Here is a 15,368-nt window from a genome sequence, read left to right as displayed (position 1 = left end):
AAGCTGCTTTGCTGTGAAATGATTTCCACTTCACCAATGGAACAATAATTGATATGACAACAGATTTATTTGGGCTTCTTCCAGCCTCTGATGCTGTGCGGTTGAAAGAGGAGTAGAAGTGATGGCTGCTCTCTGTGTGTGTGTGTGTGTGTGTGTGTGTGTGTGTGTGTGTGTGTGTGTGTGTGTGTGTGTGTGTGTGTGTGTAGGGTAGAACACAGAAGCCTGACATAGGACAAAAGATGACTTATATGATTTGATAATAAATTAAAATGATATCTAACTGAGTCTTATCATGCCGAACATACAGTACAACCAACCCAGACACACATACACCCTCATGCAACAACCCGCCACCAACTCCCCGCACGCAGCAGTATCTCTCAGCCCACCCAAAGCCTCTTCCTGAGAGTCGGTCACAGCTTGTCACTTAAACTCCCTCACAGCTCCTCTCTCTCTCTCTTTCTTTCTCCTCCTCCCTCTCTCTTTCTCTCTCTCTCTCCAGGAAGATAGACTCTCCAAGTCTGCAGGCTTGCCGGGCCGCTGCCGACTGAGAGGATTTGGTGTCCCCTTTCACAGGAAGTAATCAGGCAATTAATGACAAAAAGCATGTGGGTCTATTAGATAGTGGCTGAGGTGGAGAGGGAGAAGCACGGGGAAGAAAAGAGGTCGGGAGTGGAAGAAAGGAGGGCTGGGAGGATGAATGGATGAAGAGCTGGGGAGGAAGAGAGAGCGACGAGAGAGAGATAGGATTAAGAAATAGACAGATGGATGACAGACGGGAAAGGCCGGTGACAGAAGACGATGGAGCAAGAGAAAAGGAAGACATAAGCTCTCAACTCGGAGACGACAAAGCCTGAAGGAGGATGGTGGGAGGAAGAGGAGGAGGATGAGGAGGAGCAGGAGGTGGTTTGATATCTGCCTTGAGACGGAGCGGAACTGACTTGGGAAAAAATTATGTGATATAAAACTTGCAAAAACCAACTTAGGTACCAATTTAAGAACCCTAAAAAAACTTAAATCTGAAAGAGTTCTGTCTTAACACAAGGACAATTAAGCTAAAACTCCAACAAAGTTCTCTCGTGCTGAATGAAGTTTATTTGATTTATTGGCTCTGGGCCTTTTCCTTTATTATCCTGGAAACCAGACCATCCATCTTGAGAGAGGTCGAGCCAATCGAGACCATTTGTCTAAAAGCATTTTGACTGACAACCAGGATGGTGTCTGCTGATGAGGGGAGGTCTGTTGAATATCACCACAATGTACTGGGTGGTGTATTTTCTCGTGAAGACAAAGAAACAAGTGCACAAGCATTTGTCGATGCGTCACACGTCCCATCGCTCTGTTTGATCGTAGATGTATGCAACTCCGTACAAAGGCCTTTTGGTTTGCAACCATTGATGTTGCCCCTCTGGAATCGAAAAGTTCCAGACCCAGTTCCAGACCCATTCGCAAATGCCAATTGGTCTGGTGATGCCAGGCAAGAGCCGTGCAATTCCTCCTGCAATAACCAATCCTTTGACTTTAAGACGGCTCCCCTCCGATAATGGCCTCATAGAAGGGAGGAATAACTCAGTCTTATTAGAGCTTCCCTGACACGTCTTAAAACACCCAGAGGGCCATTTGATGGCCGGTGACATCATTGCTTTTTAATACAGGGGAGGTGATGTTATGTTTGATGATGTCATGGCGCCTGTGCGACAGAAATGGTTTGTGAGGCAGTAAGGAAATATTCTGTGTTCACACCAATGTTTGTTAACACTGACATGAGGACCATGAGGTTTTCTGAGAGCTTTTTCTCAGGAAAATATCATTGGTAAAATAAACTTTAAAAGGGTTAGGGTCCGTCTTTGTCTTGCAGTGCAGACAAAAACCATAAAAATTGTCCATTGTCTGGCTAAAAAAAGCAACAATTCATTCAAATGGATCCCGCTCATGATCTGTCAATGATTAAAAAATAATGGGAGGTCTTGGTGTCTCCCACTTGCAAATATCAGTTTCTACCTGAGTCCAGCATGTGGAGTTAATGATGAAGGTTACCTTGGAAGCTACACCCGAGGTGATAAAAATGCATCACAGAGCAATCATAAAAACCCAAAAGAATGGCTGGATCAGTTCGTGCGCCTCCTCTTTGCAAATGCCAAGCCGCATCTCAGCTTTATCAATTATGGAGGAGATGGGCCTGTGGAGGTGCAGGGGTAGAGAACCTGCGGAGGCAACGAGGAGAGGAGGGATCATATCTGATGATGCTGTTAGAGATGCACCACAGGAGGTGCTGTGCTGCAAAACAAAAAGCACCTTAAGGAGTGATTTAGGCTCGTGTTGAAACCTAAAGCCTTCTATCTCTCTCCAGGTAGAAAGTGCGTCTTTGGAGTGCAGCTCGAGGTGAAACAAGTTGCGTTTCCTGGTGATGCAGCAAATCACGTCCCTCTTTTCAAGAGCGAGTTGATCACGATTACAAATTTAAAAGAAAAGCGCATCTGGAACCTTGAATATTTATGACAATGCAGTGAAGAAACTAAGGCGACACATGACATTGAGATGACTCACCTGCAGTGAACAGAGATTGGTCCGTCCTGTCCAAACTGCTCCTTTGTTTTATGAACCTGGCCAATGAAATCAATGAAGCCCTCCCCGGATTTGGGGACGCCTTGCTCTGGCCAATCGGTAAACTGGAACTGCCTTACTGTCCTGGACTGGCCATCCTGCAAACACAGAGGAAAGATGGTGAGAACAGATGATGGAGATGTACAGCACATAAAGAAGCAAGGACAGAGTCGGCTGCTGCTAAGGAACTCAGTTACCCTGCGTGTGTTTGCCTACATATTTTTTTACCGTGACCTTTGACCACTGAGAGAAAATCCTTAAAGGCAAAGTTGAGATATGTTCAAGAAGCCAAAAACATGTTTTGTGAGGCCACGGTGACCTTGACCATGACGACACAAGAATAGGTGTTTTATATACTGCAAAATAAGCAACACAAATTTAAGATATTTGAGGCAAAACACAATTATAAATTATTCTCTTACAACAAAACTTTATCTACGAGGACTTTTCCTGCTCAGTGACAAACACCACAGAGGGACAGTGTGTCCTTTTTCTCTACCCCCCAACCCAATTGTCTCTATTTTCTCCCCTGTCATTTTTTTGTGTGTGGCATGAGTAGGTCCTGCTCAAAGCTAATCAATAGTGTATCTGCCATGACAAGCGTCTTCTCCCAGACACCATGTTGAATAGGATAATCCCGCGATGGGATCGATAGAGCGACCTGATGGATGAGCAGAGGCAGCGAGGTAAGGAGCGAGGACGGAGGACCGGCGGAGCAGGAGGTGGGATGGGACGATGAAAATGGAAAAGAATAACCCCTCACACACAGACATGCCTGCTACACAAAATGTCAGTAAGAATTTAATGTTGTATCGATTCTTATAATCGTGTTTTAGATGCGGGAGCTTTAAGTGGTGAGATAAGTGAACTTGCTTCCAATGCAAACAAAAAAAACGTTTTCAATACATTTTGACAATCGGGCGGCATCACGCCAGGAGAAGGGATCTGCTTCAGTTTGAGGGAGTCTGAGAACACACAGTCGATAATTGTGTCCTTGGGAACAACGTTCGTACAAGTTGTCTCCGAGACAACACATTTCTCTAGAACGGGAGCAGCGAGTGACATTTCTGCATTTGGAGACAAGCTGTGGTAATTACACCAAACAGGTTTTCATTTCTCCAGTTCACTGTCACATTACTGCGTCCAGCAGACTTCAGTTCAGACGTGTTGTGTCATTCTCACACCTTCGCTTCCCATTTCTTCACAGGCATAATTCAATCAACACTCAAGTTGCAGAGTAACTTGTGAGTAGGAAGTAGCTCGATAATGATGAAAAACAAGAAACGAACACGGACAGAGCCAGTAAACTGAAAGACAGACAGTGGCCCAGTTCAGACTTGGTATTGACATTTGTCCTGTGAGATCCAATCATAAGTGGACAGTGATGTCCCAAATGTGTCCCCTGTGTCCACTTACGATCCGATCTCACTGTGTGCACATAATCTCGTTTGTCGTTTGTCTTCGCAAAAAACAAATGATGCTGTTTTTAGTTTACAGATGTGTGCGATGACGATGTGTTTGTGTGTTGGTGTGTTGGTGTGAGCGAGACACACAGATAGGGAAAGAGAGGGAGCAGCGTCAGGAGGGACTGAACGAATGTCCGCAACTATGCACAAGGATTTGACCGATTCCAGAAAAGTATGAATCATCATGCGGTGGCGTTGCATCAGTGGCTACAGACAAATCAACATATGGACACGGTGAGGCATAAAAATACATTTAAACTCTAGCAAGGCAGACACATCAGCTGATGGTCCTTCCCATGTGGCCCAGGACGGATTAGCGTTCACACGGCAGCATCACGATTTGAGTGATTGGATCTCACCACGCGTTCGGGAAACATTTGGGTGCCTCTGAGCAGTTGTGACAGGATCACTCAGGGAGCATGTTAATACCAAGTCTGAACAGGGTCAGGGAGAGTTTATAAGCGGCCACAACCTTAGGAGGCCTGGTTGTGTGAGGGTCTCACTGCAAGCGACTGTTCCTATTAGTGTCCAGGTCATGAAATGTTTTATGTTCGTCTCTGGAATCAGATGTCGATATAGATTTCTTCAGATTTCATTATGCAGCTGGTGATTACAGACTGCTCTCACCGGCTGCTTCAGCTGCAGACCTCACACATCGGATCATCGGTGTTAACAAAACCAAATGTCAGCGCTCCATTAATTTGGCGTAAAACAGGGTAAAACATCTATAAAACGACCTCTTAAAACAAAAGAATGGACTTCCTAGGGCACTTCTCCCTTCTGTGCCAAACATGACATCAGCATTATCGTCCCGAGCCGAGCAACAGTGAATGTGTTCGTGTAAACAAGCACCCCGGGGTGTGCATGTATCATGGATGATGGTTGGTTTGGCATGGGGGCTGCGCTACGTCCTTATTCATTCATTCACGCTGATATTTGCCATGAGCTAAGCATCCCCCCCCTCGACTGCTAGCAGGCTCAACTCAGATGGCGACTGAAGGCTGAATGTATAGTATATTTAATTTATAGATATACAGTAGATAATCTGTCTATTGAATCCTGGAGCTCTGAACGTGATCTCCTGTGTGGAAGAATGCATAGCGCCGCCGTCTTATCTGTTGCTACGTTTCCACATCACTGCCGTCAAGATGCGTTTTTGCACTTTATATTTTACTCTACAAACACAGGGATTTGGATACTGCAGGTGCCGACTCTTTTTGTGCAACACGTCATGTCTCTGCCGCTGTTTTATGACGCGTTGCATGTTTTCTTTCTTCCGCCGCCTTTGTTTTCCGTCGCAAAAAACATTGTGCCTCAGCAGGGGGATTAAAAATGAAAAAGGGGCAAAGACAACAACACAATAAACCAGGCACGCCAAAGAAAGAGAGGTGGAGAAAAAAGGAAAAAGAGAGAGAGGGGGAGAATTTAACACACAACCTGAGGGCCCACGCGGCGTGTCAAATTGTGTGATTAAATACGTGACTGGCTCGCTAGATGTGAGTGCTGAGGCGTGGAGTCTATGCTATTACTGTGCAGAGGCATGCGACGTGCACACACATACACGCACACTCACAAACACATCTACATGTGTCTGATGTATGATACGTGGGGTTAAAACCAGCTTACACACACACACACACACTCCAACGTTCATACACAACCAGTAAAATGGGGTTAAAAACCTAGAAATCTGTACACATGCATTCACATACAGTTATGTATATGTGTGTATATGCACCTAACCTACACTCTCACACTTCAAACACACAACCTTTTCATTTTATGTGTATGGTTGAATATCGTTTCCTCAACTCTACTGCCATCGTACACTTTGATGATTCAGTCCCTGTTAAGAATACATGTGATGGTCATGACGCATGCATGTGTGTATTCATGGGGCCTTTGAACATACATACACAAGTTTTTGTTTATATGTGTGTGTCTGTATCTTTGTGACAAAATACAGTATATATAATATATGTTGTGAGCGTGTGTCTCTATGTGAGCATGGGTGTGTATATTTGTGCTGAGAATAGTAAATCAGCATGGAGATGAGGCAGAAAGTGTGTGTGTGTGTGTTTGAGCAGTTTCAGATAGGTATTTTGCACACGCTTCACAGGGTTATGTAAGTGTGTATGTGCGTGTGTGGTTTGCGTATGTGTTGGATCACTGTATACCAGCTTAAACAGCATTTATGTCTGATTTCCACACAGTGGATAGTGTGTCTGATTGTGTATAAGTACATATCTCTATAAGTGTGTGTGTGTGTGTGTGTGGAGATATAGGATTTAAACAGAAACTATTTGAATGAAGTTACTCTCAACATTAAGTTGCCATGATATCTCGTTTTGAGTGGAAACCCATTTAATTATAGAAGTGAATTACAATCTGACATTTATGTTCGGAACTTATGAAGTGTGAAATGTGATCTACTTTCACGTAATCTCTCCACATTCCCCCTGTGAAGGTCCGGTTGTTGGTGCGATTGTGTAAATTGCAGAATAATTTGGTGCTTCATTGCCTTTCAGTCTTCTGAGCTATTTGTATTGTCAGTATGTCTTACCCTGGCGTCTGTGACCTTGAACTCTCGTAGGATGTACTGGGGCATGTTGTACTCGGCCATGGGATCCACTACGAAGTACTGATACCTGGCGGAGCGCTCAGCAGGCCAATATTGGTGACACTTTTCCTGTTTGAGCAGAAGGAGAGATTAGAACAGCTGAAATAAAGGTTCTATCAATTTACTTATTTTATTCCAACTTTGATACAGATCAAGAAATAACATGAATCAACTGAGCGCTAATGCACGTGTGTTTGAGTCATACCCGTCCCATCTCTCTCAGTTTGGTCAACATGACTACAATGGTAGAGTTGTTCTCCCAGAGCATTCTCCAGAAGTCTTCTGTAGTCTCGGCCAGAGGGCCCTGTGTGGCGATGTAGGCTTTCTGTTGCCTGCAAATACAGTAAAAAAACACGTTAAACACTGAAACTATTCTGGTGATGTCGTACATCTTGAAGCCAGAGCAATAATTTTTCTACTGATTGTATGAAGATCGCCAAGAAATTGTTGAAAATTACTTTCCATATCCTTCACCCACAGCACCTTCTCTACATGTTATGATAAAACATGTAGAGAAGACAATAACACGAAAATGTGAAATATTCTACAATGAGATTTTACCTTTTAAAACCTGTTCTCTGTCTGTTTAACTTTCTTTCTAACCTTAACTACTATAGTGTACAGTGATTGGTTAAGAGAATCAACTTTCTTGTCTTTTCACCATGTTATACATGTTCTGCAACGTGACCCCTCCTCCTACCTGTATCCATCAATGAAACTGGAGTTGATGTAGTCGGATCCTTCCAGGCCTCTGATTGGCTGCAGGCAGACGCGTGTGGTCTCGTAGGGCATGATGTTGACCAGCCGATTCTTGAATTTGTTGCAGGGAAGGTTGGCACTGATGAAGCGCGACGTGTGGGCTTTGGAGTTGGCCAAACGCTGGGGACACAGAAAGACAGAGTGGATGAGTGGATGAAAGCAAAAGAAGGAAGGGAGTGCAAGGACAGAAACAAGGCAAAACACAGGAGGTGTGAAATGAAAGGTATGGAGGAGGAAGAAGACGACAAGAAAATGAAAAGAGAGAACAGTGGGTGAGGGCGGCAGGGAATGAATTGGCAAAAGCCACGGCAGTTACAAGTAGAGAAGAGGAGGCATGAAAAGAGAAGAGACGACGGAGGAGCAGGAGAGGACGATAAAAGGAGGAGAGATGGGGAGGGAAGGACAGGTGCAAGGCAGATAAAGAGAGGAGAATATCAATGACGGAAAGTAATAAAGCGCACCCAATCTAATCTGATCTTTCACCCAGCTTTCCCGATGATGGCACAACTTCAAAGGGACATTGTTTATCAAGAATATATTCATCAGGAAGCGACTGAGAAACTTTATCCCCTCCTGCAACTTGTGGGGTCCTGCAGGGTCACAAGCAATGACGGCAAATATGCCACACACACCCAGACTAACAAGCTTCTGGATCAAGACTGTACCAAACAGAAAACTCGCAGAGAACTGGGTCACCAGTGCCTTTGATAATGGCAGTGTAGTGTGCGCGCATAAAACAGAGACTCACACAGAGATGTTCAAAAAGACAAACACACACACGCGCACACACAGCATCATAATCAAAACGAAAAGCTGTACTGCTACATCATCATCGTCATAAGGACCTCAGTGGGAGTTTGTGGGTCAGCAAGTCTTACAACTGGCTTCAGTGTCTCAACAAAGACTTTGTGTGTGTGTGTGTGTGTGTGTGTGTAATGGTGTGTGTGTGTGTGTGTGTATGGTTGCTTGTTAGTGCTTGCCTCCAAATGGAAAACAACCCAGTCAGATTATTTAGGGCCCGTTCAGGCAGAGAGAAGCATGATGCACTGAGGACACTATCAGCATCGTAAGCGACAAGACATGAGCTGCAGATTCTATTTCCTGAACTTCTCGTCTTTCCGTAGTTGTCACAACACACAAAGTGAAAGTGTCTCTCCTTTGCCCTCTGTGTGTAAACAAGGTCTTACTTGCCATCTTTCCCTTTTCCCTTTAGACTAACCTCCACTCTTTCTCTCTCCATCCCACTATAGTAGAAATGTTTGTCCGAGTGAGCCCAGGTGAGAACGAGTGAACAGTTAGCGAGTGGGCGTGTTGATGCCATTTCTAACACGCGACAGGCACAAAACTAGAAGAATACAAATATCTCTCAAGATATTTGAGGTGTTTCGAGAGCTTTTAGCGATATGGGCCGGTTCTGGTGTTGATGTGATGTAGACAATAACACCTAAACTTTCCACGGCGGAGTTTGTATGTGTTTTGTCCCGCCTCCTGCTGCTCTTCCCAGGCTCCACCCCTCACCTGAATGTTCTAGACAATTTCCTGTTGTGAACACGTCCGACTCTGAAAATCTCCGGCTGCGTTCATCACATGTGCAACGAAAACTCTGAAAGTCTGAACCCAGTGTTCTGGAAATTTTCTGAAGGTTCATGTCCGAAAAAACGCTTCCGTGGCCACTAGGCGTCTGTCAAGCCCTTCCTCTTCCTCTTCCTCATTCTCCCTTCCCTTCATCCCTCGCTCCTGTCCTCGCTTTGATCTGTGTTTCACAAAGGCACCTGGAACCGTTTGAGGTGGACTGGCAGCGCTAAAGAGGCCCCTTCAGCTACACCAAACCAAACCCCTCAGTGGGTGCAGGGACCGGAGCCAAACCTGGCAACCTGTCATCCAACGGGGCAGAGAGGCACCTAGGGTCCCTCTGGTCGGTTGCCAGTTCCTTCTCATTTATAGTACAGTCTATTTATTAGGCTGAGGGATACATTACATACATTCGTGTTAACACCACAATAAAGATCATTGTTTTTGGTGCCATAGTCAGAAACCAAGAGTTGCCCATTGACAAGAAACACACAAGACCAAGGATGTGTTTATCTTAATCCTAATATGACCTGACTACAACCCTGATTAACAAATTGTGATTAATAATTAATATATGATTAAATAAACATCCTTCATTAACATGTAATTACATTATTTATAGTTTCCCAAGAAAACATTATCTTCTGAGTACATTGTGTGCGTTACATAATGTTTGACTGTATAAATTATGTTTACTATGTGCCTACAATTCAACACAATGCCTTTTAAGAATCTTGTAGATCTCATCATTTCTTACTAAAACTGACTTTTAGTCCTTGTGTGCATTTGGCTTCCGAATATGACTCTCCAATCATCCCTTTCCTTTTATTTCATGAATCCTAGTACTCTTTTTTTTTGTTTGTGTAGTGATTGTTGCCCTGTCTGCTTCAGGGGAGTTTGTGCTTCTGTGAACAAATGTGTTTCTGCACATAAATCTTTCTCTTAATATTCTTGCTAGCGGTGCACATGCCAGAAAGTCTGACAGCTTCACAACAAGCTTCAATTTGCCCGCTGAACTCCAGCGAGTCCCACCAGTCACAGCACAGCCCTGCACACGGCTGGCTCCAACCTGAGGAGGACAAAACCTCACCGCCGTCCCTATAACGCCGCATTCTGTCCAATCACCTCCTTTGTGCCAAGGTAGCATACAGTCGTCCCTTTGTTCATTAGCCAAACATTCCTCCCTCTGCTTGCCCTGCCATCCACCTACATTTGTCATCATCAAGTATTAATTACTTCGCTCCCCCGCCCCTCTTCACAGACACCTCTCCTCGCTATCCTGACTGCAGCGCGTGGACGTTATTAATTCCTCTTTGACTCCTGATGCCGGCTCAGCACTATCCCTGTTACGGATGGCGATGGAGATTCCCATCACCATTGTGCCCCGGTGAGTAGAAAAAAAAGAAAAAAGCGTGAGCACACCAGCACTGTTATTGTTACTCGGCAGGGGGGGGGGGCGTTGATGAATGACGACGGGAAGATGACGGATGATTTGAGAGCGAGCGTGTGTGCGCTTCAAGGTCAGCAGATAGCGAAGCGGCTAAAGCTGAGGTGAGTTTATAACTTGATGAATCTCGAGATCTTTAATGGAGATGTATGTAAACACAGTTTCCGCTTGTGTATCCCCACCTTCTGCTTTGTCATGAATTTCTCTTAGAAAGCATACACTCTCTTCTTTTACTCAAACCTCCACTCAGGTCACTGCTGCTTTCAGCCAAAAGTCCTTTGCCTGATTCATGCTGGATCAAACCCACTTTCTTAGCTTTGGCTTTTTCCCAATTCCCGAAAAATGAACATTGCGCCCAGGCAGTGAAGGGTTTTAATGTTTCCATTCTCTAGTTCCTCAAAAAAATACAGATTCAAAATAGTGTGTATCTAAGCGAATTAATTATTGAAGCCCGGCTTGAAAATAAAGGGAATTTGCTTTTTGAGTCCATGTTAGATCCCATTACCTCGGCAGCATATATAGACTGACAAATAGCTGCCAGCTATAGATGGCAGGTTTAATCTATATTCTACTTACCTGGGGCTGAAAGGTATTACATCTTCCAGAGAAGTGTCTTTATCTGAAAATGCGGAACTCTACATTGTGTTTGTTCAGTGTTTCCATTACGTCTGTATCAGCAACCAGCTCAAAGAGATGCCCCCACCTGCCTCTCTCCTTAATACAAATTCAGTTTGTCTGAGGTGTAAGGATTTTCTGTAAACTGCCTCCTCACTTAGCTGAAACATTACTCTACCAGTTTCCCCAATCACCGCCCATTATCATCCATTTTGTGTCTTCCCCAGTCTCCGCAATTGGTTTTACAGTTTTGTACAGTTTTTGCCAGAAACACAGTTGAAGGTCAATAACGACTGATGTATTTGTTTTGCTCAAGTCTAAAAAGGAAAATAAATGCATGATCAAAAATCAAAAATCTATTATTACATCGCGCAACTACCCCCATTGAAAATAATATTGAAGAGAAGAGCAAAGAAATTTGACTTGCACCCAAAGTAACTTCTGGGAAGAATTAAAAGAATTTAAAAAGGTTTATAATTGCTCAAGTCAAGGCGACCAAACTCTCAATGATTCATTCCAAAAAGTGAAACGTTGATCTAATATGTCTACGATTTCTGATCTGATTTGAATGCTGCTGGTCACAGTTTTTGAGCTGTTTTAATTAGCTCCGCCAAGGACTTTTCACATGTGTCTGTTTGCTGGTTGGTTTGTTAGTCTGTCAGGAGAATTACGCAAAAACTAGGTGAACGTTTTTTCACGAAACTTGGGAGCACGGGCCTTGAAAGATTTAATTACATTTTGTAATGGATCCAAAGTGGGAAAAAAGCAGATAAAGGATTTTTAATGAATTTATTTCCCAGAGAATAATTCATTGATCTTGATGAGAAAATCTGGCATGTTAAGGGCACTGATATCATGTGAATGTGTGTTATTTGCTGCAGCTTGATTGAAATTAAGGGGACTGTTGGGCCTTGGTGGAGGTGTGTGCTCTACTGGGTGCCCACTGTTTGATGTCTGTCTTTGTGAAAATCCAAAATGGGGTACTAAAGGCAGTCAGTGCCATAATTTACCGTAGAACCCCAAATTTGCTGAATATCCTGTACCTTGAACTCCAGCTCCATGCCGGTGACATGCTCGCCGCTCTCCACCTGCGCCAGCTTCTGGATGTAGGAGTAGAGGCTCCGGGCAGCCACCTCGGTGTTGCCGCAGGCCACCGCCTCCAGCAGTGCATCGTGAATGAAGCTGTACTGGTCCTCCGTCTGCACCATGTAGTTCCGCTGAGACCGCATCAGCGTCACGTGGCCGTAAATGTCGACCGTCTTCTCGTGCTTGATACGCTCGAGCATGGCATCGATGACGATAAAGCAGCCCGTCCGCCCGACACCCGCACTAGAGAAAGATTGAAAGGGATAAAAAGAAAGAGAAAGAGAAGAGGGAGGTTTTAAAGAGGTCCGTTAAATAGAAATGATTTTCTCCCTCGCTCTTATTTCTTGGGACTTATCCTTTCACGGTAGTGTGGCTATGAATATCTGTTTACCAAATACTAAGTTCTTGCCATATTTATGCTGTCGTTAATTGTAATTTACTGTTCTTCTCACTACTAAAATATTAAAGCACAAGGTGATTATGTATGTCCACTAATGCTTGTAAATTTGTTGTGGCATTACGGCTTAAATAATTAAGTAGGAGAGCACAACAGAGGGATATAGTGATACCTAGAGAGGAAACACACAAACCACCGAGAATAACAGATAGAAAAACAACTGGAGAGTGATGGGGAGCGAGCGAGGCAGGCTGTCGAATTTCAGCTTCCATTGTGGGGCGCCTCGGACTCACCAGTCTTCTTATCTCGGCAAAAAAGGAAGGTTTCAATTTGAATAAGCCATTTGAGAAATATCGCTTGTAAAATGAGGAAGGGTTAAGGAGCAAAAAAAGGGAGAAGCAGGGAAAATGGGAAGGGATTACGGCGAGGCTTTTTACAAAGAGGGGGGTGGGGGGAGACACTGAGGTGGAGAGAATGAAAGTGGGGGATGGGGGGTGGTGCTTTTAAAAGAACGATGATGTGACCAATGGAGAAAAGAAAAAGATGGAGGTCTGGTAAGAAAGAGAGCGTGTGTTTGTATAATCTGTGTTATGTAACGTATAACAGCAGATAAACAGAAGGGAGCTGTGCCATTCGGTTTTGTGAGTGTCCACACAGTCAGGGAGATGGACACGAGGCGGAAAACTACAGTCACATGAAAGTGTAAACCTGTGCACTTTGGCACAACAACAACAAAAAAAGACATAACACTCATACTCTTCACCTGCAGTGGGCTATGATGGGTCCAGCATCGGGCGGGTTGCAGGTCTTCACTCTACGGAGGAAGGCCAGGAACGGGGTCGGGTACTCTGGCACGCCGTGGTCAGGCCACGCCGTGAACTGGAACTGACGAACCTCCCGCTTCTCACTAGAGCCGTTCTGAGAGACAAAAAGAGAGGCGGGTTGGACGTGGTGGTGTGGTTTGGACTGGCTGGTTGACCGACTTTAGTGCAGTGTCTGGGTGCTGAAGGTATGCTGCTGTTTCAATATATTCTTCTACTTTCTACCATTACTATTCTATTCTTCTAAAAATATCTGCCGTAAATGTGGAGAACTACCAAACGACGATGGGTTCGTTCCACCTTAGAAATAGGGCAATATCATTTTCATGTTTTGTTAACACTGCAAGTCACACATTATTCAGCAGACCTGTCAGAGACAATTTGTGGTTTGGTCCCAAAACATTTCAGTCCATGCAGACTGAAAGAGCCAGGGATCGAACCACTGACCTTCTGTTTAGTGGATGAAACGCTCTATTGTACATGGAATAAACAAAGCACTTCAAACAAGGTTTCTTTTTCTTTTTTTTTTTTGGGATATGCATTTTTCAAAAAGCCTTTAAATTATGCAGTTCGGTCGCAGAGAAACAAAGAGAAGACGTCAGAGATGACACACGCAGCTCTGTGACTTTGGAGATGTGTCATATGTCACTAAATTTAACTCAACTGGTAAAGCAGCAGGTACGTTACACAAACACTACCCAACTCCCAGTAAATAACATGTTCGGGATTTTCATCATTTTTCTGTGTGCATGTGTAAACTATGGACTTGTCAGCTGCCTTCACAGGGGGCGAGCGGTCCGTTCTTAAAATAGATTTTTGGTGCAACATCGGTACATAAAGTGTAATTTTCCTCTGGGAGACACACACGCAGCCGATCTGGCCTCAGTATGACAAAATCTGGTATGATCGTTTCTACACTGGACAGCACAGGTGCTTTCATCTGGGCGTTCTCACGGTACCTTCCGCTCAGAACATCTGCAGATACACGCAGCACACGCCCCCATTACACAGCTCCCTGTCAGCTCCGATGTCAAACTCAACTCTCAACGCATCAAAGATGCAAGCTGGGATCCAGAGGAAGATTTTGAGAAGGATAAGTAAGTAAGAAAGGAGGAAAAAAAAAATGCTCCCTCGCATAATTCTGTCCTCTCCTCTCGGAAGATTCCTCTAATGGAGGTACTGTTTGCATTTCAATGCAGTGCTTCTGCTTCCCTGACAGAGGGACTGTTTTCCTTGCTGAATAAATGAATAAATGAGTGTGGTAATTAAAAGCAAACTGACCTACTTCTTATTTCCTTGTTTTTTTTTTCCCTTTTCTTTTTGGACATCCCCTGTCTCTGCAGTTAAGGCTGTGTGCGGACAACTGGTGCTCGGTTGTTTTCTTAAAATGTAAATGTTTTTGCACAGAAACACACAATTCTGCAGCACTGCAGGACACACATACATATAAGTGTGTGCGGGTATCACGGTGCTGTTTTGTATGTTTGTGCATTTACTGCCAGCCTCTGCTTACACTTCACACAAATCCAACCTCAGAGATATAAAGTGAAAACAGCTCAGAGAGAAATCACAGTGATGACTGCAGTTACGAGGAGGAGGGCGAGAGGATAGATAGCAGCAGAATCATATCGCTGGGTTCCGATGGAGGCTGAGGGCTGCAGAATGCAAATGGCCCTGAATGTCAACCAGGCGGCTTTAAAAGCAACCAGAGCTGCTGGTATCTTGGTATCTGTAGCGTCACCGGTTCACTACGGTGTTCTTTGTTCTGCTGACACACCAGCGGAAAAAAGTCGGCCGTGACTCTCATGTGACGCTGTCGGGGTTAAGAGGGAAAATCCTGGAAATGTCCCCTGACAGCTCACGTTGCTACTTTGTGTTTGCATGACTATGAGGAGGGGGGGGGGATACTGGGAGTGAGAATGAGTTTGCATGTAAATGTGATGGTAAGTCCATTTTTTTCCTGTCTGTATTTAAATGCACT

The 15,368-nt window shown here is 44.3% G+C and overlaps 1 protein-coding gene across 17 annotated transcripts in view; it reads right to left on the bottom strand.

Moving 5' to 3' along the window:
- The window catches only part of ptprsa (protein tyrosine phosphatase receptor type Sa), a 236,053-nt gene that overhangs the window by 5,446 nt on the left and 215,239 nt on the right, over positions 1 to 15,368 (bottom strand). For all 17 annotated transcript variants that reach the window (XM_035176120.2, XM_035176128.2, XM_035176122.2 and 14 more), the window contains 6 exons: positions 13,330 to 13,484; positions 12,127 to 12,412; positions 7,391 to 7,569; positions 6,896 to 7,022; positions 6,634 to 6,759; positions 2,548 to 2,702 (listed from right to left, as the gene is read on the bottom strand). In XM_035176120.2, the coding sequence (XP_035032011.1) occupies positions 2,548 to 2,702; positions 6,634 to 6,759; positions 6,896 to 7,022; positions 7,391 to 7,569; positions 12,127 to 12,412; positions 13,330 to 13,484 (1,028 nt within the window). The remainder of the gene's footprint in view (positions 1 to 2,547; positions 2,703 to 6,633; positions 6,760 to 6,895; positions 7,023 to 7,390; positions 7,570 to 12,126; positions 12,413 to 13,329; positions 13,485 to 15,368) is intronic.

This window comes from Hippoglossus stenolepis, chromosome 14 (genome assembly GCF_022539355.2).
Source record: "Hippoglossus stenolepis isolate QCI-W04-F060 chromosome 14, HSTE1.2, whole genome shotgun sequence".
Lineage (NCBI taxonomy): Eukaryota > Metazoa > Chordata > Actinopteri > Pleuronectiformes > Pleuronectidae > Hippoglossus > Hippoglossus stenolepis.
This window is presented reverse-complemented; position numbering and strand designations above follow the sequence as displayed.